A 27,829-nucleotide genomic window follows, 5' to 3' on the forward strand; every position below is an offset into this window, starting at 1 on the left:
AACAACGTATAACTTAATTCTTAGTCTTCTCTTTTTCTAGGATATATCATTTACCATTCGATTCACTCACCTCCACTTTTTCCTCATCTGACAAAGAGAATCGAACGAGCCCATCGTATGAAACTGTTCTCAGTAGCCTATTTTTGCATTCCTTCAGCAGATGATCCAAGTACACTGGTACTTGATCTAATGGCCTTGTTTCATTTCTTTTGTCCTGAATTCTCTTCCACTCCGTTTTGACGTATGATGCTGTCGTATCTTGATGGTATCCGATAAACGTTTCGTTTGTCTGGAAGTTATCCAGGATGCCTGCCGGATTGGTAATAATTAGAATAAACTAGAATCAATTCAATATAGAAATAATTTCATTTTTAGCAATGGTATTGAGAGGCTCCAATTTAAGAATATTTATCACAGAAATTCACAGAAATTCACAGAAATTCACCTGAGTTAGATTTGGTAAGACTCTCTACCCAGTTTTCAAGTTTTCTAACAACGGTACCTAGTTTCTGTCAATGTCATACTATCCCTCAGTGTAAAGTAGTGTTTCTCCATCCGGTTGAGAAGAGGAATAGGAAACTTGACAGCCTGGTCGGAAAGTATTACTGACTACTGAGTTAGACCACATTCATACTAAAGTAAGACCATATTACTGACTACTGACCATATTACTGACTACTGACCATGTTACTGACTACTGAGTTAGACTGATACTAAAGTCAGACCATTTTTATATTAGGTGTAATGAAGGGCTCTGAGACACGCACCTGGTCAGGACGAGCGAGTAAGATGATCTTAGTCTCGTCATGTACCCTGCAGTTGACTCTGTGTGACTCCAGTGCGATCTCAACATACCTGGGGTTTTAATTTGTAATGTTTCTGTCAAAACCTCTAAACTCTATTTAATACTGTACACTGTAAATGAGTATACAATGAGTATACACTACACACTTACGTAAATATTAAAGGAGGATATTATATAAGTGAATTCGATATGTATTTCCCAATCATAACCAGAAATTTGGTTGCTGCAACTAATAATGATTTTCATATTCAGTTGAAAAACTGGAAAAATAGAAATTAATACCACGTAAAAGTACGTAAGAATCAAGGCGAATATTTTGAAAGAATTATTTTAAAATTACTTGTTCCCCTGCCACTCCTTGTAATACTGATTAAGAACGTCGTACAAACTCTCGTAAATCATCTCCATGTCAATAAGCATAATATCATCACCACGTTCTATAGAGTTCTTCACGTCGTTTATTATCTTACATCTCTGAAATGAGGCACGTGGATCATAGCACCAACATTCTAACATAATGTGTGTAATGTATGATGAGGACAGCGTTCACAATACCTACCTAAGCTTTATTCAAGTTACATTCGAATGTAACACATTCAAACACAGTCGACGAGTAGTAAGTATAATATGATAGTATGAATAATATGTTAAGATCATTGTCCTTTATATTACTCGATAGTGTACACTGTACAGACGTAAATAAATAGTTAAGTTATTGTCGTTCACTTTACGATTGTAATCTAGTTCACATCATATTTCACCCCACTCATTATTCAGCGCACGATTTGAGGTCAATACACTGCTTTCCCGTTGTAAAATAAAATATACAATTTTGCTTTGGGATCAAACAAACCTTAGTGTAGTCGGCATCATCTGGAAAGTCACTGTTGAACTTGATTTGTGGAGTTCGTCTGAAACAAATTAAACTATAAAAAATGGGTGAAAAATCCCAGCTCAGTGAGTTACCACTTTGAACTTTCCAGTATTCGGCGAGCAACTTTCACTCTAATTCATTTCTATTGTTATCTCAAGCATTCAGCACTCAGCAGGTATGATATTATGTTGACAACAAGCTTACCCATGGATGTCATCTTTTTTGTATCTGTTTCTCAGCTCCTGATCAACTGTATCTATAGTAGTCTCCAGATTCGGGGTTACTATCAGAAGATACCGGCTTCCACTGAGGTAAACTCAATGTTAAAAAGTCAATTATTGTCTCTAAAAAATAAAAAAACAAACACTGTAATTTAGTCTTCAGGTAAAGGAACAACATGTTTATTCATGCCAGGGCCAACTGAAACTAAAATCTCAAAATTGAAGTGTTTCAGCATTAGAGTCCGACTTAAAATTAAGAACAAATAAACCTCTCCAGTTTCTTAGAGTGTAGATTCTCTCTGATCATTGAAATAGTCTTAGGCTTCATTTCGTTCTGCACAATAAATCGTTTTTCAAACGCCTTCATGACCTTGGAGTTGGCATCACGACAAATTCCTCCAAAGTTTCTGTACACTCCATTTAGGATGTCTCCCGAAGTTAAGAAACTATCCTTCTCCTCGGCCTTCCTACACAGATGTTTAACCTGCAATTTTAAAGATTAACTGTGGTGAAGACTAAAAGTAGCATTAGAAAAATATCCCGTGTCTAGCTTTTATAATCAGTGGTAGGACTAAAATATATAACACCATTTATTTATTCACCAGCAGTATCATTTTTTAATTAAAAAACAAAAAAAACAAATTTCACAAACCAAGCAGTAAAAGTCCCGCAGACCAATGTAAGACTTAGTATCGTTTTTACTAAAGTCTTCATAGATCTCCATGTAGACTTCGGCGACTTTTCCCAACTGGTCCTTAAGCTAAAATATTATGAACATACGTTAATCATGAACTAAGAAATAGATTAAAATTTAGTTAGATAATAAAGTCAACAAAAACTGTAGCAAAATGTCCGAACAATAAATGCAAATTGCAAGACCATATAATATTATCATAACAGAGGATTGGTCTCAGGGACGATACATCTTATCAACTAATTAAAAGTTCTGAAATATACATTACCTTATCTCTCATGGATGTTTTGCATATTTCTATAGCTGTCGACTTCAGTTCTTCTAAATCGGGTAATTGTCTAGTCACGTAGAGCCCTCTGTTCATCTTAGCTGGGTCTAGGGACCAGTTCGATATTCCTGCAGAAAGTGTTATCCAGAATACACCAATATTTATTTCATGATCCATATCATACATAATTATAAATACTTTATATACACATAATAATATTACACTATATTAAAACTAACAGCTGTAATTTGTTATCTTGTCATTGGTATTGTATATTTTACTCAGTCGGCCTATATACGATGTATAAACCAACTAAGTAAAATAGGCATAATTATTATAACAAGCATAGATAAAAGTTCTATGAAAATACTTTAAACTTTAAACTATGTATTATATCTCAATGTCTTAATAAATATAATTATTGTTTATGAATACTTAATTAAGCAACTTATGCTGCACCCACAGCAGCATACGAGTATTTTAACCTAGACTTTAACAATATTAAAGGAATTGATTTAATGTAGTTGGAGGAGTCCTAACTCTCCTCACGTCCGAAAATGGCCTTTCTCTTGTATCAAATATGTATTAAGAAACTTACCAATGAATCCTATTTTGGTCTGATCGGAGGAGCCACTGTTTTCTAGCAGGGAGTGTAAGGCTTTTAAAGGCATTTTCTTGGAATCCTCCGCAAGACCTATCTCATCCAGCACCACAACTGGCATTAACCTGGCCAGATAGAATACTTAATATACTGAATTTGTAAGAAATAAATAATATTTCTGATGAAAAAACAAAACTTAAGCAAGAAGAGAGTAGAGTACAGTAGAGTACAGTAGAGTACTGTAGAGTACAGTAGAGTACTGTACAGTAGAGTACAGTAGAGTACAGTAGAGTACAGTAGAGTACAGTAGAGTACTGTAGAGTACAGTACAGCACTGTAGAGTACAGTACAGTACAGTACAGTACAGTACAGTACAGTACAGTACAGTACAGTACTGTAGAGTACAGTACAGTACTGTAGAGTACAGTATTTCAACTTTACCTGCGGTTCTGAGTGTTATTTTCATCTGAGATAAACTTCTTCGCCGACTCAAACGTCCTTTCGATACCTTCAGCTTCTGATTGCGGCGAGCACTGAAAATAGGAGATCGTATTACACAAATATTCCAAACTTTGTAGCAAACTTGTTATCTGACGCCACGTGGAATTATCCATTCTAATTGTAATCTAACAAAATATTGCTGAGAAAATATTACATCACAAGACTAAGTTATCAGCATAATATTGAAATGAAAGTAGAGTAAAACATGTAATAACATTAGTAATGTGTGATGTAGCCGTCAGTTTGTGATAGTAAGTACCACTGGTTAGATGTGTAATGTGTATAAAATGTGTAACTTAATACAAATAACAGCCGTTCTTCAGAATAATGACAGTGTTTACGCGTGATAAATGTACAAATATGCTCGTGAGCAGGAACACAGTGTATTCTACTAACATTTTACAAAAACGTTAGGAATATGTTGGGTATCTTATTAAACACTGTTTCATTAGACACTGTTTCATATTACATGTAAAAATCGGTATCACTGTCAGAAACTGACAGTAAAAATCAGCGATCCAAGAAAAAGTACGCTCTTAAATAGCCTGACTTCAGTTAGACTGGCGCTAAGAGAGCTTGTGACGAAGAGTAAAACGTAGCAAAAAAACTTACTTGGAACGAGGTCATGTGAATCTGACAGAGATGTTCGAGAAGTTGAGAGTTAGAGCTCAGTCCGGACATACAACCCTTGACGATAAGTTTAGCAAGACTCTTACTGCTGCCTGGGTGTCCCACTATAAACAGAGGAATGTTCAGCTCAATACACACCACCTGTAGAGATTGGAGTATTAGCGACTATTAAACTGATAAAGTAATCTTGATATTGTCACTTCTATCATTATAGCAAATCAGATGCTCTTAAAGCTCACCATCATAAAGATGTTTTCTCTAAGAGCCTCATTCTCAGCAACATCCTCCTGAAACCCAACACCAGAGTTGTGGAGCATCTCGTGTAGTAGGACTCGCTGGGTCCGGGTGATGGTATTTAGTAACTGGTGTCCTCTTACGTTAGGAAACGGGTTCCTGAGGCGAGCAGATGTTTTAATAAGTGTTTGTATGGTATTTTAAGGATGAAATAGACTATCCAAAAAGTAATGGTATTACTAGATTCACTGTTTGGAGTAGATAGGAAAAAAATTCGAACCGGAACATCAAATTTCTAAAGTTCTAACGAGGATACAGCTTCCAGCTCATTTCACTTTGAAAAAGGAGACAAACCTAAAGTACGGAGCAACAAGATCAAGGTACTCCACCCTCGCACTTATTCTGACATAGTAGCACACTCCAATAGCATTGATAGCTGATATAACTACCAGTGGGAAGTCAGATAAGTTATAGTTATCAGCCGTTCCAGCTTTGGCCGCTTGATCTTTAGCTAACTCAGCAAATATGGGGGTCATTTTCATGAACCATTTGAAAACCTGAGAAAATAAAGGATAATTATTAATTGGAATGTCTTCAAAGCTTCAAGCAACGCTGTAACACTCTTAATTGTAACTGAAGTAACAAATTCAGTAACTATGGTGACAATGGTAACGTAGAACATTCAGAAGTCATCATTAAACCTTAGAACTACCAATAACTTTTTACAGAATGAAGTTTAGACAAATGGATTAAAAGGTATCCAAAAAGTACATGTCTTGCAAGACTTTTGAAACACCCTGTACTATTCAGTTATTTCAGATCAGGCACCTCTATAAATCTGTTGACATCTCTGAGAGACACGAAGCTGCACTGATCGGTCCGAGTTCTGAGAACATCTTGACAACCGGAAATAATGTCAACCAGTCCCCAGCAGGAAGCTCTCGTTAATAGATTCCTCAGATAAACTAGACTTTATTATCAGTGTGATGTACTGTTTTTCTGAAATAATACGAGTATTTAGTCCACAGACGAGGGTACCGAAATACAAACTCTAACCGTTTTTAGGTTTTTATGGGGTGATGGTAAGCGCAGCGCAATTAGCGAACTTCATTGTAAAGTTGTAATTATAGCGGAATTATATTACTATGGAGTTTTGAATCACAAGTGACCAAATAGGCAAATAAAACAGTTGCAATACCAGTAGTGTTATCCATGGAACCAAAGTCCCAAATGAGGGGTTTCAAGGAGGGAGGGAGAGGGTGAACTCTGTAGACAAGTTCTCGGAGAGGGATGTCTCCGATACGATCTACCACATCTGCTTCTCCAGTTCTATAACCTAACCCTGCTTTCTTCAGCAGCTCAATCATGTCCTGGTAAATAAAACAATTGAAATTGACCCGAATGTTTCTGGTATTTTAGGGAAATTCCAGAAGCAAAAATTGAAATTGACGATTCTTCATTCTTCCATATACCGCAAGTTTGAAAGGTCAAACATTAAAATTGTAGTTGACTGGCCAACTTTATGAAATAATAATAAGAAAGATTCTGGACTAACCGGTGTGTGTTTTCTGTATGGATTGACAGCTGCGATGAATCGAATGGATGAGTTGATTCTGCGGCCATTGATGGTGTGGTTACACATGATCTCTCTGATCAGATCAATCTCTGATGTAGCATTGGCTTCGTCAAAGAAGACAATGGTTTCGAACTTTTCATCAATACCCTTGTTGAACAAAGCCTGTTCCTCTGCCTCTGCTATTTTAGCACTTATCATTGCTGATGTTATGCCGCCGTGCACTCTCAATGTTATAAGATTATTGACATTCTCCGGAACATTTTCCTCTTCATACTTGCTCAAAACACTCTGTTTAATGATGTCGCACATGAAGGCAATCAGTCTGGTTTTACCACATCCCGTCTCCCCCATGATCACCACCGGAATGTTTGATCTCATTCTCATATGTATCGCTAGAATCTTGATCGTGTTATCCAATGTTAGTTGGTAATCAACAGCTGCTTTAACTTTACCATATCTCAGATCAAGGACAGATTCCAGTTTGTTCATCAACAACTCTGGAGTGTAAGCGCTGTAATCATCTTTAAATGTTACCCTCTGACCTCGGAGTCTACCCAACAAATCCTGGTTCATAAAGTCTTTAACTCTGATCTCATCGGTGACCACGTCTACAAGGTCACCAGGAGCTTGGATCTTGAAGCCGATGAAGGTGAAACTCATTCCGTCGTTGTTAAAGAAGAGGTAAGGATGGAATGTTTTGTCCCATAGTTTCTCCAGAGCGTGTTCCTCCAGGACGTCAGCTCCTTCGCTGATATTAAGAGATCTTGTTGCAAACTCTTCGCTCATCGTGATCATGAACTTCACTACGAAAGCGTTGAACTGAGCCCCGAGCTCTGGAGCTAGGATTGTGTTAGTAAAACTGCAGTTCTCGTAGCAGAGCAGCTGTGTGTTGAGGAAGCAGACGAAGTTATCAAGTTCTCGCCATGATGGGTCCTTTATCTTTACAAATCTCAAGAAGAGATCAACACATCCTTCTTCGTGTTCAGTTCCGATCAGTGGCTGTGGGGATTTTATATATTTAATAGAGTAAAAGGTTAACGTAAGCTAAGGGTATATTGCTATACAAAACGTTCAATGATTATGATAGGTTCTGACGTAGAGAATACAATAACTATTAAATGGAAGATCTTAATACGGAACACCCAAACAAAAATGTAAAATAGTAATCATGTAATAAAAGTAATTTTAAAGTATTAAATGCAATAAACAATTTCTTATTCAACTTCTTTATCAATCACGAAACTGAACTAACATTGGCAAAGGAGAAGGTAAAGTTAGCCATGGTGCCTTCAGTAAGGCGGTACTGCAGCAAGTATTGATAGACCCTTTGCCACTTTTCTGATTTGAACTGTTTTGCCTGACAAATTTTAAATATTATTTTAGATAGGGTAATGCAACTATTCAAGGTTTAATAAATAAAAAGTGCTAAATTTACAAGATATATCAACATGATTTAAAAATAAATAATTCGTATTAAATCATACCTCCAGAAGCGTCTGATTATGTTGTGTTGTCTGTTTAGTTCTGTAAATATCCAGCGATTGTTGGGGACTCAGACAGTCGTAGACAGGCAAGAAGTTTGTGAAGTCTATGGGGAAGTTGCGGATAAAGGGTCCAGAGGAGAAGAGGCCCTCAATAAGGACGTAGTCACCATTGAATGGTCTAAAAACTCTGCCCGCACTGTCTGTTATCTTCTTTAGAATCAGCAACTGCAAAAATATTGCAACATATTGTACATTGTTTTGATAAGTGGTTTTCATGCTTAAAACTTACAAATCCTATTACAAAACTGATTTTAATGTTTCAAGACAAGAGCAAAATCCTAATAATCATGGGAAAATAATATGTTAAAAATAAATACCTCGAAAATAAAAACGTCAGCCCCCTCTCGAACAGAAGGTGATACATCAACCAAGTACATGGTATTCCTGACAGGATCTCTTTTGTGGCTCAGAAACTCTTTAACGATGATATTCCGATCACAATCCCGCTTGTGTATGGGAACACAGCATAAGGTGTACTGCTTGGCAAACTCGTCCAGAATTAGGTTTGCTTTTCTTGTTTTTCCGTTTCCGGACCCTTCGGACTGAATAAGTCTTCCAGACAGTCTGTTTGGATCGCATCTGCATTGATCATTCTGTAGGATTGTCTTTTCTGTGAACTCTTTTATTCTCCTGATGTCTCCAAGTGGTACCTGTTTGTGGCGGGACACGTAAGAAGACGCTATCTCACTTGGAACGTTCTCCACAGTAATCACCAGTAAGAGGTAGTTGAGCCGTGCTGATGTGCTGTTTTTAGACAACCTCTCGTACTCGTCCACAAAGTGTTTGTTCAGCTGATAGGACAGCTTCTCAGGGCTGACTAGACAGTTTATTTGTCTGAAGTTGTTTGAAAATATGGCTCGTCGGAGGAAGACGCTAATTTGTTCTTCTGTAGTGTCCTGTGTGCAACAGAGGACCTCCTCCGCAGTGGGTACTCGGTTAGCGTGCATAAACAGAGACAGAACACATCTGAACATGTCTCGAGCAGGAACTTTCAGCAGAGTTATCATTCCACGTCCAAGATCGTAATCTTTTAGAACCCCCTTGTCTTCTTTTCTTTTTTGCATTAGTGTTGTCAGTATTTTCCCCAGTTGGTCTATGCTCAGCCTGAAAAATTAGGGTTTAACGTTTCTTAATTCTTACACAAATAGTTTTTGTTTTGACCGTTGAATTTGTTGAAATGAAAATTGTCCCTCTAGGCTCTAACTTGACAACCTGGATTTTATGTCAAAAAAATGTTTTAAAATATATCATGTTATCCTTAAATTGCAGTAATTCTAGATATTATGTCATGGTTCTGAATATAATATTGTGTCAATAAAAGCGCTTCTTAAGAAAATGAAGTCATATTATCTGCGTCACTCTCTGTCAGTCTTATAAACTTACAAATCTCTTTCGTGAGTGCTTTCAAATTCTTCTTGGATAATGTATATCTGCCTCTTCACATCTTCCATTACGACCTGCAGATATAACATTGTTACTGCAACTGTATCGAGGTGATATGAGACTTTTCCAGATTTCAATTAACATCTAGAATGACATTTTTTTGTTGAAAATGTGGAATTTTTAAGATTATCATCAATAGAAAATGAATTATTCGAAAAAGTTGACAAAATGTGAAGTACATATTCCATAAAAGATGATACTCATTATTCTTTCGGACATATACCTGAGGGCTAATAGCCTGTAGAAGGATCAGGGTCTCATGGTAATAAGAGGGTGGCTCGTCCTCCTTGAACACACTGAGCTTGTTTCTTAGATACAGCAGCTGGAGTCTAGTAAAATTTGTAAGAGCTGCATATTCTCGGATCTTATCCTCTATTTTGTTCTTTTCTTCTTCCAACTGAACAATAAAACGTTGGTAATGGTAATTAATTGGGGCAGAGTTAAGATATCCATAATTGTAATCTAAAAACGTAGTTTATAAAGAGCAAAATAAACTATTTAATGTACAGCAGGGTGTCATAATTATTGGCGCGTAGACAATTTTGCGTGAAATTTTAGCTTACCCAAGCTTTTAGAAACGATTATTACTTGACTTCTAAGGGTCAGTTTCCTATGCAGTTTTGATCATTGGAGAGATAATCCTTTATACTACAGTTCAGTCTAAAAACGAAGTTCGAAAGAAGTTATTGTAAGCACCTGATGAAGCATATCTTTGTGCAGTTTGTTGACATCTTCCCAAGCTTGGGCTGGTTCCTTGAAATCTCGCTCGTACACCCATTTCTGATAGTTAGCATGTCCACACTCATTAAGCTCCTTGTACACATCACAGATCTGTGTCAACTTACCAAACACCTGACAATTGTGAATAAGTAAATTATTTGTTCCATCAGGGGTGTCTAAGATGGCTCGGGTAGCGGGGACATTTTAGCTACGTAGTCTTTAAAGTTACCGTTTTGGGTGTTCTATAAACTTGACACCGAAAAAGACAATTCTTATGAGCCAAATATTTATGTGCAATAATTGGACAATATAAAGAAGTGAGCTTTAGAGTGAAGCTCACAGCCCTATTATAGTTAAAAAGAAGGCCACAAAAGGAGGCTACTATTTAACTATCTTAAATCATTAATGTTGAGTATAATAGAATAAATTGTACATTATCTTTTGACATCTTGAATTTAAAATCTATGGGAATCCATATATCATATAGATTTAAGTATACATGTACAGTATACTTTAATCTATATATATGGATGCCCATATGTATGTATACTAATATTCAGTTTTATACAGGCCTTTGCCACATTAGCTACCGCAGATAATACAAAGTGGCCTACAAAACTTCAGAATATCAGTGAATTTTGGCTGGCATGCCATACGATTAAACTGTGCATCTATAACTAAGCTGACAAAGGGGGAAATGGATGATGGGGGAACTGCCAAGATACCTGGGTGAAGCTGAGGACTTTCTCGTGATAATTCTGCTGTCCGCTAATCAGCACCAATTTATCGTTTAGTTCCTTCAGATCTTTGTACTTCAAGTGTTTTGTATCCCCACTTTCGTACACTATCTCAGCTTTCATCAAGTCGTCGATCTTACGCTGTAAATTGTAGACGTGAGGGGTTGGATACAGAATGACATTGACTTTATTTAACACTTTTGTTGTGTGCTAACTGGCTGTAACAGAGATTTAAATCGTCCAAAAATCTATAAGTTCAAGTAACCTCTTCAAAAAAGTCAGAGAGTCCTGTTCGTTTCTGATTGCACCCAACAATGAAGCGTCCATATGCCTTCATGTTTTCAACTTGAGATATTGAACTCTTAGTCGTGTCAGTCTGTAAATCTTGCATTTCTTTAAACCACTTCAGATTTTCTGTCACATCAATCTGGAAAAGTTATAATTGTTAAACACAACAATTTTGAGAGCCGTAAAGGTTGCCCCATAAATTATGATGTCTAAATAGATTTATAATCATCAAAAGCGTTCAAATATAATATTTATCAATCATTGATCTTGGCGAGGAAAAAACGAACCAGCCTATCTGTGATCTGAGTATCTCCCTCGACAAACTTGTACATCTTATCAAACGCTCTCTGAAAGTCGGAGAACTGGCCGTCAGATCTGACATCAAACACCAGAGGACGGATAGCGAGTATGATACGATGCAGACCCGACAGTCTGTCAGATGTGGCAGCGTCCTCCAGGGTATTTGCCAGATCAATGAATGTCCCGATGTCCTTCTCATCTGGGATTGTAGACATGATTGCAATTGTAATATTACACTTACAGATACTGTCCAGGTAACAATCAATGTGGGGAACACAAATGAAGATTGAAAAAATCTTCATTAAGAAGTGTTAACAGTATCATAAGTCCTGATCAAACCTTTAGCTATCTCCTTGATCCAAGTAATAAGCTCCTGACTCTTTGCAAAGCCGTTCACCAGTTCCCGAGTATCTCGTAGCTTGTAGAAGAACCTCAGGTCTAAATGCGCGTCCACAACAGAGAGTGCCTCCTCAAACTGCTCTTTGCAAACCTGAGGTTTTTAGTTGTGAAGATTTGCGGAATTACTTATTTTCACAAAAATTGCTGCATAAATTTTGAAATTAATCATGAAGAAATGTTTAATATTACCGTTTTGCGGAGTTTTTCGACATCCTTCCAGACTGTTGTTATATTGAGCGTCTTCTTGATCAAGTCAAGACTCTCAAAAGAACTTTTCAGATCAGATAAAATAATCTCCAGCTTTTTAAAAGTGTTGTCTGATATTCTCTCTGGGTACAAGTCTGAGACAGCGTGGCAAATGTGCAACAAATCTTTCCTAACTTCCCCATATGTGCCATACACTGTGTGATTAAAGATCTTCTTGATCTCAGATTGTAGGATTTGTTCGGATCCGATATTCTCAATAATTCCGCGGAGTTTAGAAAATGCTGGCTCATAAGCCTGTAAATGGTTAGTCGATAGATAACTTTGTACAGAACGTTTAAGTACTCAGTAAGCATGTAATATTTCAATAATTCCGTTTTGCTGTATTATATTGACACTGGCAATTCTATGATGGCTAGTAGTTTATCGCGTCAAAACTAAAAAACAACATGAATTAAATAAACAATTAACTTTACCTTGATCACGAGGTCAGTAAGAAGATCGTCTCTATTACACTGTTCAGGTTCGGTCTCATTGAATTGCCTTGTTATCAATATCCCATAAAGCCTGCAATCCGCAACCATCTTCACATACCGTAAAGTTAAAATTTGAGCGTCCGATAAATTGCTAAAACATCCTCGCCTCAGTACTTTAAATCTCCTACTGTCTGTTCGGGTCCAGAGGTCTTTGATCTTCATTTTAGAGAAATGCTCGAGCGCAGGAATTGTATTTCTCACGTCAATGCCTGGAAGTGGATTAGAGGGTGAAACGTACGGCGTATCCCTATTTCCTAGAGAGAAATTCACTGCTAGTTAGTAGTTAGTACTAACTACGGTCATAGCTCAGACAAGGCTGGTCGGTCGGAGGTCGGTCGGGCGCCGGTCGGCGGTAGGTGAACGCCGGTCGGAGGTCGGTCGGAGGTTGGACCGGCGTTCACCTACCGCCGACCGGCGCCCGACCGACCTCCGACCGACCAGCCTTGTCTGAGCTATGACCCTAATATATACTATACCTCTATACTATAAGGGAACAGTACTAAGAGTTCTGCAAAAATTCATCAAACTGCTAAAAACGTAAGCCTGGGCATATCGTCCTATTAACTTGGCTACGGATGGCCATTTCTGAATTAAGGGAGGACAATCAGGCAATCAATGTATTCAATTTTAGATTTTATTCGGGTGTAACGTCTCAGTTCTATGACTCAAGAAATGTTTGACCCGCATAAGCAGAAAAGGATGATGATAATGTATGTTAACTCTTGTTTTCATTCATATCCATTACACGACACATCCCTCCGTCGTCGTGTGCTTCGACTATTCAACAGGCCTAAAGTCATTTCATTTAGGAAATTCAGCTTTAATCACTTCATAACGTGAATGTTTCAATTGCAAAAAAGAACGGAACCTTACTTTTGTTCTTCCCGAAGGATTCAATCAGTAAATGACAATTGCGAAGAATCATCTGAAATTCCCCAAATTCTGTTGCCACCTCAGTAAACACCGCCTGAAACATTTTATAGATATCGAATGATGTTTACGTTGTGATGGAAAATGGACATAACTCGGCAAACAACTTATTGTTCGTTTGAAGTGGGACTTCAAAAAGTGTGCATAAAATCCAATGTTATCTTGTTTTAACTTTCATGAGTACCATTAGCTAGATATAACGCTAAGTTGCATGTTTACCAAATATAAAATAATATTGATAAATTCTTCAAATACGACTTATGATTTCTAAGTCTATCAGAGTAAAAATAGGAATAACCCGAATTCCCAGAGACTACTTAATTAGAGAAAAACCTTGATATCAGTCGCAGGAACTTTAACAACTTTCGTAACCAAGAATTGAAATCGATTGTTAATTTGGCTATTCTCGTCAATCAACTTTTCTAGAATCTGTAAAGTCATATCTCTGGAACGGATATCTTCGTAACTATCTTTAAGTGTCTCTTTAGCGTCTTTAACGACATCGTTATTTTTGAACTCTGACAGCTCAAAAATCATCTCCCATGGAAAGTAGTTAGTTGAGTTAGTATCAGATACTAAAAGGTGGCTGTAATTCACCCCAGTAGGAAACTTTCGCAAGAGGATTTCTCTCAACGCCTTAATAAAACCCTTTGATGAGTTATAGAACCTTTGGTTATCTTTCAAATATATTATGATGAAGGATTGTAAGGTGTCTATCATCACATTGATCATTTTTTGAGGAACTTTCACTTCGTCTAGGAATGAATCATCTTCGATTAGCTTCTTTTTATCTTCGTCCTGTGTGAGAAATAGTTTAAGATTACCGTAAATAATGGATTACCTTAGGTTAAGTCTTAAGAACACTTATCACTTGTCATTTAACCTATAAAGTAAGAAGTAAGTCTACTCTTCAAGTTTTAACTTTTTAATGAGGTCTGGCCACGAAAATCTACATTTAGTTCTAAAGCAAAACAAAACTTAGCAAGACATCCGCGACATGAATATTATCGATGTGGATTCTGGTGGGAGGTGAGGCATATTCGTTGACACGTGAGAGCAATTAACCAATCAGTTTCCATTATTGACCAATCAAAACCAAGAATCACTGGACACTGTCACATTATAAAGTATGCCTCACCTCCCCACCAGAATAGGATTGGAAAATTCACAGAAAATGAGAAGATATTATTTATTTGGTATTGCTCACATCTTTGTTGTTCATGAAAATTCTGAATCTTTCCAGAATGAATTTCTCAGCTTCAGCTTGATAATTATCGTCATAGAGCTCATCTTTATTTTCCGATAAAGGCGTAGTTTTGAGGACTCCCTCGAATAGAGTCGTCCACCAAGTGAGCTGTAGAATGTGATTGTAAAATTCTAAAAACTAAAAAACATTAACATAATATAAATTATAATTTCCCTCGATCATTAAAACGAGTTTGCAGATATTTGTGATCATAAAAGGAAATGATAGAGAAAAGGAAATGATAGAGACGTTAATAAAGTTAGGATAAGACTAACTGGCAGGGAGTTTAAGAGCGCAGAATGAACGTCTTTGATGGGGCTCTTCCACTTGATTGTAGAGATGATGTAACATTGCCAGAAACCCGAGAAAATGCTTGCTGCAATTCTAAACCAGCTCTCATCTTTAGCAGTCCCTCCAAAAATCGCACTGTATGCAATTGAGCTCCTAGTTTCTCTTTTACTAACGTTTCTTCTCATTGTATACTCATGAAGCCTTCTACCCCATCGGTCAAGAATCTGCTCTAGATTTTCTGTCACATTTATACTGTCTCTGGAATGTGATATCAATAAGAAAATTGAGAATTTACTGTTCAGTTTGTATAATCGGAACCTTCTATTATATGTATTTGTGTGGTCTCTACAAATATACAGAGAAAAATCGAATATGGCACCTAAGTGTTTTTAACTTACAGGTTATAAAGAACATGTTTAGATATCAGCTTTGCAGCAGCTTTAATGCTCTTTTCCTGCGAATAACATAATTACAACGAACAACGAAGGACTTCCCATACAAGTTGGGATCATCGCCATCAACCTTTTAGTTAATGACGATAATCGTCCATCGCCTTACAAATAAGCTCGTTTTATAGCATTTTAACTCATTTTTCATCAAATCTCCTACTTCCATAATAATAATTTCCTGAAGATGTAATTTACTTATTTACCGTCATCATGGATGAGCTCACAAATGATTCTATGTCCCAGTTTCTGACGCAACTGACGATCAGGTCCACAGAAACATCTTTTGGATAGGTTTGCACAAGATATGTTAGCCCGCTAAGATCTGCCGACCTAGCACAGAACTTCAGCAGACCAGACACCTTTTTCAAATACTCTTTGCTTTCAACAAAGAAATCTCTGTCACTGAAGAGTGATTGGATAAAATACAGAAAAGTTGATCAATTTGATATGTAATCCATAGGTCATACAGACAGATTCAGTATGACGATATCGATACGTCATGTAATATATAAAGTTACAAGGTGCTGCTGAAATATGATTCTTAAACAACTTATAATTTGATACAAAACTAACAGTGGGAATCTGGCATCATCAAAGTGATCGTTAAAGCGATGTCCCATCATATAGTCATCTTCATCCTCCATGATTCCGGATTCTTTTACTTTGTTCCTCATCACATACAGCGGTATCACAAGCTGTGGGCAGTCTTCTTGATGAATAGTTAATAACCTTTCCAGCTTCTTTAAAGCAGCCGCGCTGAGAAAAAAAGTCATATTTATCTATTCTTAGAAGAATTTTCCAAGACGATTGAAACATGCTATCTAAAAAGTTATAACACAACTTTCTTTAAATTATATGATGTTCTAAGAACTCTATAGAACTATAAAATAGTTCACAGTACCGTAGAGAAGCACAATGAAAACAAAATTACCATATTGGAGGTTCTAAACCATCTTCTACCAGGGGAATGAGCATTTTAGTGCATTCCTTAACAGTTGACACATCCAAAGTGTCTTTCCTATGTTGTCCTTTAACTCTTCTTGAGAAATTAGGTAGGAGCCAAAGTAACATTAGACGAGATTTCACGTTGCTATGTTTAAATATGGTTCTCGTGAGCCCTTGGAAGTTCTGAAACGATGAAACTAGCTAATTTCCTCTTTTTATCTTAAGTCGGCATCAACTTTTTTCCACATAATTGATCTATTTTTAACAATAAAATATAATCTATTACTTGAAGCATTGTCAGTTTATGCAATATGACCTGAAATGAGCAATTTTAACCAAAATTAACAATGAGCATTATTAGTCTAGGTCAATCTTACTTCTTTGAACAGATGTTTGACTTCAGGAATGACTACAAGTGTTTCATATACAAAGGAGTCCAACTGGATACATATGTCCAAATTGGAGTGGTTCTGACTTTGAATAACTTGAAGGAGAGCTAGATACTGATGAAAAAGCTGCGATTCGCTAACATAAGAGAATCTCACAGCCACGTACACTGTCTTGCTTTCTGACAAAATAAATTGCTGCTAATAAGAGTTGTGTCTGAGTTTAAGAATAGCGGTAATCGTATATTAATCGGTAAACATATATATATATATATATATATATATATATATATATAATATATATAATATATATCTCTTACAAAGTAACAAGGCAGTAGCAACTACTAACCCGAGAGAAGACGGACATATACACTTCGGCTTATTTGATAGGAGATGTTTTGGTTGGCAGCCTTTTTACTACCTGGGGGGTGTCCAACCCCAAAAAACCCAACCCCAAAATGAAAATTGTTTTTTTTGTTATTTTTGGATTTTTATTAGAAAAAATGTTAGAATTGATATTATTTACACCTACATTCATTTGAGACCAAGTTATACAGGGTGGCCCAAAAGTGACTACCCACACGCAACCTCTTAATAACTAACGTAATTCGTCTCCAAATTGCACCAAAATTTCAGAGATTATAGATATGGGTCAAACTTAGATTTCCTGAAAGTTTCGTAAGCCACGCTCAATTACAGTGGGCGTGGCGTGACACTCCTTCTTTTTCACTATTGTCTTCATAAAATGGGAACGCTTTGAGCTAAGAACTCTAAATTTTTTGCACACATTTGGCTTGATAATTTAAAACCTTTCCCAAAGTTTCAAGTTCATTGTTCAAAATTTGGCTGAGTTATGACCATTTAAAAATTCATCGGATACGTGATCCGGGCACTCAGTCAGTGATCTCTGCACTCAATCAGTGATCTCGTCACCCAATCTGATCAAGAGTAAGGCGTTAGCGTGTATTAATGAGGTTCATTAGACTTTACCAAACATACTGAGGAGATGACGACCTGATCATGATTGATTGGATACCGATAATGACTTTGCTAGACAGGAAAACACCAAATTCTTCGTAAAAGTAAGGTCCTAGGATTCCACGAGAACTGATGGCGCACCAGATCGTGACCTTTTCAGGAAAATCAGGAATCACGGTCTAAAAGTTGGTGTTTCTTTGTGATCCGATAGGCCCTGGTTAGAAAGATCTCGCTTTAGGATTCGTTGAAGGGATGTTCTGCTGAGGTCTAAGGTAGGAGCTCGTTTTCGGGTGCCAATTTTAGGTATCCATCACGTCACAAACAACCATGGTGATGTTTTCTTCAGTCCTCGCAGTTCGTCTTTTGCAGAAAAAGTGAACTTGATCTTGTGATGCATATCAAAGCAGCTTTTCCGGCAAGGGGATGGTCGGTTGAATTTCATTTGAAATTGTCGTTTAAGCTGAGGGCAGAACTCCCCATTCTCTTTGTTCAGGTAGACAAACAATCGTTGTTCCGCAGTATAGGGAGGATAGTGAACCATTTTCGATGATTCAATGGATAGTTCATTCCTTTTTATCGATTGTAAGGAACGAACCTGTGACTAGCAGGGCTAACAAGCCCTGCAACCAATCAAGCGGTGCATGTGAGCCAAACAGGCCATTAACCAAGTGCAGAGATCACTGACTGAGTGCTCGGATCTCGTATCCGATGAATTTTGAGATGGTCATAACTCAGCCAAATTTCAAACAATGAACTTGAAACTTTGGGAAAGGTTTTAAATTATCAAGCCAAATGTGTGCAAAAAATGTGGAGTTCTTAGCTTAAAGCGTTCTCATTTTATGAAGGCAATAGTGAAAAAGAGGCAGTGTCACGCCACGCCCACTGTAATTGGGCGTGGCTTACAAAACTTTCAGGAAATCTAAGTTTGACCCATATCTATAATCTCTGAAATTTTGGTGCAATTTGAAGACGAATTACGTGAGTTATTAAAAGGTTGCGTGTGGGAAGTCACTTTTGGGCCACCCTGAATTATATGTTATCCTCCATCATATCATCCTCATTATCAATTATTTAAATGTGTTTCCAGGGGTCGACCGGGATTTTTCTGGGATGACTAGTTCAAACACTGCTGAGTATAACTTTTATCTTAAAAGCGGTGTTATTAAATTTCAATTTATTATTATTAACTCCAAAATGAGAATTTGAGGTTTAAAAAAAAAAAAAAAAATTTGGTAGCTTAAACACAAACTCTAAGCCCAGTGGATAAACCACAAAACTTATGCTCTATTGTGTGAAACAAAGATACTAGATCAAGATAACTATCAAGGAGTGTATGCATAGGACATAAAAAGTTTTGGAACGAAGATGACATGCTTATGAAGCGAGCTATCAGTCTAATTGCTAATAAGTTCAAAAAGATCATGACATTAGGTTGCATCCTAAATAAAACAGTTTAAGCAAATAACATAAAGTTATACTGTCAATTAATCGCTCATGCCATAACTTTTCTTAAACAAGCCCACATCCAGAAACACGCCATTTTGCCAGACATTCTGGGAGGACATTTTTTTTGGGAGGAAAAAACGGGAGGAAAAAGAGGAAATTTTTGAAGAAATTTTTCGATTGTATAAAAATCAAAGAGGAACATCCTGTCAGTTTTGGAACACAGTGAAACATTTTGAAATTTATCCATTTACAAGACTTGGTTTCTGCCTTGTGCTCAATATCAACATTGGGGCTGGCCTTCCCCGACTTGAAGGCCATTTCATTACATACATGATATTTGTGTGATCACTGTAACGATTATATATTACATTCGATACAAAATTGTTCGTTCAAAATCAAAATCATAGGAAATAGCGTTTCAAATAGACCTCTATAACCAAATTGCTTCCATGGCTTTTATGCCTTTACAAAATTCAAAATTTTTCGCCTTGCTCCAGTGTTCAAAATTTGCGAGCGAAACGAGCGGGCCACAGAAAAAAGGCAAACTTGCGAGCAAAGCGAGTGGGCCACAGAATTTAGAAAAAAACGCATCTGGGAGGAAATATAAAACTTTCTGGATTTGGGTAAACAGGTGAGTTTTTAATAATGTTTTGAACAGATCAACATCAGAACAAGTCTTAATTTCAATTGGTAGTTGGTTCCAGATTTTCGGAGCAACAGTCTGAAACGCTCTTGGGTGCGATCTTGTAGACCCAACAGGTAGGTGTAAGGAGGAAGTTCTTCTGCTACTCGAACTAACAAATGTTACTAGATCACACAGATATGCAGGAGCAACACCATTGACTGCTTTGAAAATCAGTAAACATAACTTAAACTCAATCCTCTCCTTCACCTTGAGCCAATGAAGGGATTAAAATGGGTGCTGCTCTTGAGAACGAAAAGGAGATGGAATAGTTTCGTTCAAGTTTTGGTCTGGAATCTTAAGTTGGTCAACATAATGATATAATATGAGCGTTAAATTTTACAAATCGATTCGGAAAATCGATACTAGGGAAATCGATTAGGGACTCCTAAGTAAAATTGCTAGGTTATTCCTCAAAATCTGTGTTCTATTTCAAACACAGCTTTCTAATTTGAATAATCAATATTCAGTGACCCCCCTCATTCCGCCGTCTCAATGCTAATCCGACTTAGGGGCCGGGTCTCCATCAAAATTATCTCGAAATTGACTTAATAAGTGTTTCGGGTAGAGGGGAGTGATATCTATCAGCTGCTTTTAGTCCCATGGAAGATATTGTTCCTAGCCGAAATTATCGCCGGTCAAAGGTCAGCGCTTATGTGTAATTGTATTGTGTGAGCGATTTTCAAATCGAGTCTAAAAATCTACCTTCTCCTACATTTTTTGAGCAATCGCCCTCAAACTTTCAGGATATGTTCTTAGGATCAGTTAAAAGAGAACTATATAGCCAGAATTTTGAGATAGGTATGTTTTTTCCATGGGACCAAAAGCAGTTGATAGATAACACCTATTTCAAGAGAAGTCAATTTCGAGAGAATTTTGATGAAGACCCCACTTAACTTAACAGAGTTATTAGGGGCGTTTTTGGAATACTGACTAACCAATATAAATATTGTTGATCTAAAATTACATATTATATATATATAATATGATAATATTAATAACAATTCAAAACCTCTTCTCAATATAAACGCTTACCGTTTTCGATAACAACAAGTCTATTTGCATGCTGGTGAGCATCCGTATGGAATTGATTGCGATCTAGATACTCCCACTCGTTTTGCACATTATTAGCGTATAAATATGAGACTGAGTATTTGAGGAACTTGTACAATATTCGAGAATCCTCAGGAACGTCTTCGATGATGGCTTTAAAGACCTTAGCGTCACTTCCTGGTTTTCCGAGAAATTCTTTGCACCTGATAATATGATTTCTTGATTCATATAATCTACACTAATAGTATACAACTATATAAAGAACACTTTCATGAATTATTTAATTATTGTCTACCATTTTGGGAAAATACAAATTTCCGGTGTAAAGAGCCAAAGGGTTATGGCATGAGTTTGGGAATTGGGATATGGTGAGAATGAAGGATTGAAGAACAAGGTTTCTGAGTAATTAAGCATTCTCAACGTTAAGGAGAAAATCAATATCATGTTGCATCATGCCCAAAACAGAGCGAAATATGGATTATATTATACTTACTCCACTTGCTTCCAACTTGCGCTTACACTGCCAATAGCATAAGCTAGAGCTAAGTATTTTTGTGCAACTTTAGCATGGACGATGAAATTAACGTTGATCTTTTTGCTTGTTATTTTGTCCCTGAATTTTGGTTAAGGTTACAAGAATAATTCTACTAATTCTACTCTTTTTAATAAACTTTCTGCTAATAATTTGTTAAACTCACGATTTTTATACCAGCCTAACTGACAACATTTAAAAGATCAAACCCAATTCTCAAAGAGTAAAATAAGGATTTGTGCAAGTAATTTCTCGATAAAAATTAAAAATAAACATTTACGTTATGGCTTGATATCCTTGTTTGAATGTGTCTACAATAGTCCCAGTTAATCCTTTTCGTTTTGGCTTAGGTTGTCCACTCAGAGCATCACGATAGCTTATCATTCCAGGAGCTGGTGTACGTCTGTAAGTTATGATTTCAGTACTGGAGCCTCCAGTAGACTTTTTGGTACTGTACCTGAAATTAAAAACAGTTGAATTAGTTAATAATTATTTGCCTTAATTAAAGGCTGCACTGCCTACCAGTATTGATAAGCGGTCATGGTTGTGAAGTTAAGAATGTAAACGCACACGGTATCATCAACCTAATAAGCATAGACAAGGCGACGGGTAGCAGGAAATATTTCTGGCGAAAAAGATATTAAAGGACCAGTTAACTGAAAAATTTGTAGTCTCCAATTTGGCTAAGATTTAAATCAGCTGTGACAAACTGGTAAAGAATCGTATCGCCGAAAGAACCAACTCTCTAGCGTACGTGTAACGCGTGTTATTGCAATAATAAGCTGTGGCCTCGTGACGTCACGAAGTCCCTCAGTGCGCGCTGGCACAGCGTAATACGTTGCAAATGTTTATCGTTGTCATTAAAACACGTGTAACTCACTCAAATTTTAGAATTATGACTATTACCCTAGTTCTCCAAAATCCTTATAGTTTTGGCTATCATCCTAACTAAAGGAATAGCTGATTAGATGTACAGTGCTCACGTCATGATTTTAAACAGTGATATAGGTTCTTGAACAGTGGCGGGTGAATGTACGGTTAGAAAGTTTCTGATATTACAGTTCTTATGTCATATGTGATAATTTTGGATTGTTTTCATTGCTTAATTACACAAGCAGGGAGACTGTACCGATTATTTTTCCCCAGTCCATGAAACTCTAACGAATTTAGAAAGGATCTAGATAAGTAGGAGTTTGTTCAATTCCGAGAGCAATTATATTTATAGCATAGCGAAATTTCTAACTTTAAATCGTATGTGTCAGCCAGTACAGGAGACAAGAAGTCTGGCTACTTTACGGCCGTTCCTCTGGGACCATTAGTAGAAGTAGCTTCTATCAGAACAGTGCCGTGGGAACAGAATTCCCGCCAAAATATCCGGTCTACCAAATAGTAATAGTGATGGGAGTGTACGGTGTGCGATGTGTTTTGAATTAGACTTACGGCTTACCTAGTTGTTATCCTAATTGCATTATCATCGGTACATAACATAAATAAACTACTGGTTAGTTTAAATACCAAGTGCAAACGTGTTCAGTCAATCGACCTACTGAACAACTATAGAATTTCCAAGACCCTATTATTCTTTGGCCACATATTACGGCACGATCGATTGTTAGATGGTTAAACGACCAACGTTAATCTATACAATTCTAAAACTATGAGCTAGCACTTTAATCTAAAAATACACTTTTTATATTACTCCTGATTTTTACATTTCACGTAAAACATTGTCGCCACAGGTTTATCATGGACACTAACAGCTTAATTTGAGATAAATGACTTATGAGTTTCTCTAAAGTTAACTCTAAAGTTGTGTAGTCCAGTCATTTATGGACATTTATGGAAATGAACCTGCAAATGTTCAGATACTCACGAAACTTTGCACAGACCTTCCCGAAGGTATGAATAAACGATTTTCGTTTGGAGACATTTTTTTGACAGTGGAGAAAACCCAGGAGGGCCACGCCCATATTGACCCAATAACGTAATCGACCCCTTGTTTCTGAAGGTCGTAGAGACTTCAAAATAGGCTTAAACGAAGCCGCATATGCATGTTTATATAGGAGTTATCGAGCAACACATGGCCTAAAATCCTTACTTTTCGAGAAATTCGCCAAAAACCATTGTGGGCGTGGTGCTGAGCCCATTTTCGATAGGATCGTGATAGAGTCTTTAGACAGGGTGCAAAAGAACCGGAATTAGCATATTAATATATGACTTACGAACAAACATATGCCTTAAAGTGCTTACTTTTTCAGTTATTGGCGAAAAATTGATTTTCGGTTCCAGAAATCATGCAAAATTATGGGTATCTGGTAAATTGGGCTATGAAGGCCCTAAAGGTTTTTGAATGTGTGCAAATTGTGCAGAATAGCCATGTTTATATACAACTTATATGAAGCAACATGTACCCTAAATTACTTACTTTTCGAGTTATTCGGGGAAAAACATTGTATTATGTCCATTTTCTACCTGTAAAATACAGTCTCACGAGCTCTTCTGCGCGCGCAAGGGACTTCGTGACGTCATCGCCAAAATAATACAAACGCTATTTACACGCGTTAGAGAGCAGTTAGAGATTTAGGAATTTCGACTCGTTGCTTAGTTTGCTATTTGTCACAATCTGTCAAAATATGAGGATAACTTTTTTTTCAGTTAACTGGTCCTTTAACTGCCCCCTACATACAGTATTTATGGCTTGGCTAATGGCTCGTGGAAAATTTAAGATGAGCAACTTACGTGATATTATTGCTCAGGTTTGGATCGTCGGTTTCCGAACTTTCTTGTGGGGATGATAGGTTCAAGCTCTGCGTAATATACATACTCAACCTGAAACGTGACATTCGTCATTGATTCAGCCACTTAAATAGTTAAATTGGCTGACCTGAATAAACGCTATTTCAAATCTCGTAATAATCACTTCATTATTAATTATATTATTATTATTCCTAAAAAACAATGAATTGTCACGTAAATTGGAATGTAGGGCTCACCCCCTCCCCAACCGCAATTAAAACTCACATTTGCTGTCTTTCTTCTGTACTTATTTCTCTTTCTACAACAGGCGGAGAAGGCTTGTTGTCATCGGCAGGAAACTTATCAGTTGCAGCTTTCGAGACCTCTTCAGTTGAAGGTTTTGAAACAGCATCATTAGTAGGTTTTGAAACATCTTCAGTTGAAGGGGTTGAATCAGCATTAGGTGAAGGTCTTACAACTTCTTCAGTTACAACTTTTGAAACCTCTTCTTTAGAAAATAACTGACCGGACTGTGTAACACTTGGGATTTCAGAAGGAGGATTCTTCTTTGTTTCAATATCTGACATAGAATCTGCTGTATCGCCAGGAGTAGCTGTGTTAGGAGTAGCTGTGTTAGGAGTTGTCTCTGATTTTGGTCCATCTGTTTCAACGCCCTCTGGAGGAGCATCAGCAACTTTCTGTCGTTTGCTGGCATTTTCATCCTTATCATTCTCCTCAATTGTCTTGGAATTATTTACATTGGGCTCTGGTACTGCAGGTCCATCGACTTCTTCAGAGCTCTCTCTATCCCGGACATGTACGATATCTGTGTCTTTCGGCACACTGTTATCTTTAGGAGGCACTACTTCTTCACTTTCTCCTTTGTTCAATTGATCCTCGCCCGCGTCACTTCCCGGGATTTCTTCATAAATTAACTCCTCTTTTAAAGTGTCAAGGTCAGAGTCCTTCAAAGTCACTTTCACTTCCTCAGTTGAAAGGTAAGGGACGCTGTTGATATCACTAATAGTATCGTCGCTTGTCAAAGTCACAGTCTTATCGGGACTATAGGGTTGAACTTGATGGGGCTCGGTTGAAACAATATCTGAAATTAATTATTTGAAAATACCATAACATTTAACAAGGACGGTGCTGTTGCATGATCCGTAGGTTCATTCGTAATTGATTTAACTAATGTCGATGAAATGGGGGAAACAATGAAACGAACCAGCATCTGCAGCAAAAAACGATTGATAAATATTTAAAGATAACAGAGTTTTGCCGAAGCATCATAACACTTACCAGTTGTTTCAGATTGTAAACATTCTCCACCATCTCTGTTGAATTGACTAGATGGGGCTTCTAGTATAACGATACTCTCATCAACTTCTCCTGATTTTGTATCCCTCTCATCCACCATTTGTACACTCTCATCCACTTCCATCAATTGTACACTGAAAGACATCTATAATATTAATTGTTTTATAATTTTTAAAAGTTTCTTTTGCCGAAACAATAAGTTAAAATAAAGTGCAATACATGACCTAAGAATTCAAGATGACCACGTTGGACGAACCAGACCTGGCTAGTGCTAAAAAACTCACTCATGAGGTCGATCAATAACAACAAAAACATCGCTGCCACTTGAATCTAGTGTTCGGTCTATGTCAGATTGTGGGATGGCACTCGATCCTCCATCTTTCCCATCCAAGTCCCGTAGAAAGTCATTTGCAGAAACTTCTGGGCTGGTTTCTTGGGACGAATTTGGCTTCTGAACTGTTTCTGTCCTAAGGATTATGAATTATGATAGGTTTAAAAGGAGGAGAATAATATCTAAAGTTACAAAATATTAACAAACATTGCATCACTAGTTCGAGAACACTGGTCAATGGAAATGTTTACAATGTTTATCATAATTAGATCCAAGACCTGACCTAAACTGTTATAATATAACCACACAAATAACCCACAATTTTTTGAATTCAATTAGACAGATTTTAATTTATTATAGATTGTGTCCAACTAAGTTTAGATATTCAAATCACAAACTTAGGTTGCTTTTGTGTGCTTTGTCCAGGATAGGATTTCTGTCGCTTCCGTGGTTGGCTGGTGCCAGGGCTTGAAGTACGGGAACTCCTGTTCAATTTCTCATCTGTATCAGAATCAGTAGCTGTAGCACCATGAGCTAACCACGAGGACACCTTACTGCAAATATTAAGCTTCATAAGTGGTCATCAAAGTCAAAAGTTCATTCTACAGTAAACCAAACCTTTCAAAATACAAGATTAATTCATGATAATCCCAGGTTTTTACAAATTCAATGCAAATTTTCAAACCTGTTACTTTGTTGTAGAGTAGTACCAACAAAGAATGACCTATCTTCAAACTCTGAAAAAATCATTTGCTTAACTAAAACCTGTCTTGTTTAAAGGTGCTGCTATCTTTGAATAATAACTACAAAGAAGCAAAAAATCAGAAAAAGACATCATGTGTATCAATAAGATTCGACTGCACACAAAAAATCAAGAAATCCAAATTAGGAATAATGAATCATATTTCGTAAAATATTCCTGGTTTTATAATCATATTTTCTGCTTACCATCTGTGTTTATGATAACACGTACTCCTTTTCCGGATGGATATTCATCCAGCATTCCCTCCAAATCATCACATTCTCCTAATTCTGTATCATCTCCTTCTAACTCATCTTCCGGTTTGTACACCATTACAAGTTCAGGAGCTTCATCAGGTGATTTGAGATGTTGATTTAAAAGATTTCTACATGTATCTGTAAGAACCTCAAAAGCTTTTTCATAATCACCATCATCAAATGGGATTTTTACCTTTTTCTTTTTGGCCAAGTTACTTGAAAGACTAACTTGTAGCCATAGTGTCTTTTTGGCAGCCATTCAAACTACATGGTACCTAGATATTATTATTTAAGTCCTGATGGTAACAATTCATGTTAATGAATTAAATCTTGCTGTATACAAATTTTAGATCGTCAAGCAAAGCCGTTTAAAACTCAATCAACACTATAAAATAACGGCTTAAATACTGTCTTGTTGACAGAAATCTGGTGTCATACGACAGTGTGTATAGATATAATAATATACCTATTTTCCTAGATTTATAGGTTGTGTGTGTTGTAATATAATAACAAGGAATAGAAGTTAAATCTTGATTATTTTTCCTTTAAAAAAAGGCAACCTCCCTGAGACACCTCACAGCAAGTAGACCAAAGTGGCTCTTGCTTGTGAACAGTGCATCAACTAACCGCCGGAGCGGTGGGTTGGGATTCCCCCCTGGGATAATTTCGTCCGTAAAATTGTATACATCATAAAATAGTACATTAAAATAGTACAGTTAAAAAGTAGATTAAGATTATGTTTTTTGTCATTTAATCGTAAATAAAGGATAGAATTTAAAACATGTTTCACTAAAAATACATCTGGAGGTATGGGACCACTCTACACTTTCTTCGTAGATCGTATCTCGTATCGCTGACCGCAATAAAGAAGCTAGGAGCCAGGTCAAACATCACATCAGAACACGATTCAGGTTTGATCTGCTACGAAGCACA

The 27,829-nt window shown here is 36.9% G+C and overlaps 1 protein-coding gene across 1 annotated transcript; it reads right to left on the bottom strand.

Moving 5' to 3' along the window:
- Positions 1-221: 221 nt before the first annotated feature.
- LOC134815938 (E3 ubiquitin-protein ligase rnf213-alpha-like) lies at positions 222-27,188 on the bottom strand. Its single transcript, XM_063824551.1, is given in 49 exon segments — positions 222-309; positions 446-588; positions 768-855; positions 1,146-1,279; positions 1,659-1,716; positions 1,884-1,985; positions 2,170-2,384; positions 2,553-2,660; positions 2,863-2,990; positions 3,461-3,588; positions 3,905-3,996; positions 4,577-4,735; positions 4,834-4,987; positions 5,183-5,385; positions 5,657-5,755; positions 5,757-5,827; positions 6,027-6,198; positions 6,384-7,403; positions 7,657-7,761; positions 7,889-8,113; positions 8,266-9,052; positions 9,332-9,405; positions 9,615-9,788; positions 10,088-10,243; positions 10,837-10,989; positions 11,114-11,275; positions 11,424-11,635; positions 11,776-11,926; positions 12,025-12,336; positions 12,516-12,784; positions 13,449-13,542; positions 13,839-14,303; positions 14,713-14,859; positions 15,027-15,300; positions 15,441-15,496; positions 15,695-15,893; positions 16,065-16,247; positions 16,423-16,619; positions 16,814-17,004; positions 20,964-21,184; positions 21,475-21,594; positions 21,794-21,970; positions 24,253-24,342; positions 24,535-25,351; positions 25,549-25,700; positions 25,851-26,033; positions 26,296-26,451; positions 26,583-26,634; positions 26,846-27,188. Coding segments are annotated over 48 exon segments (9,894 nt in total). The 5' UTR covers positions 27,156-27,188; the 3' UTR covers positions 222-309; positions 446-489.
- Between the last annotated feature and the right edge of the window lie 641 nt (positions 27,189-27,829).

The sequence above is a fragment of the Bolinopsis microptera genome, chromosome 5, assembly GCF_026151205.1.
Source record: "Bolinopsis microptera isolate Bmic1 chromosome 5, MBARI_Bmic_1.0, whole genome shotgun sequence".
Taxonomy (NCBI): Eukaryota; Metazoa; Ctenophora; class Tentaculata; order Lobata; family Bolinopsidae; genus Bolinopsis; species Bolinopsis microptera.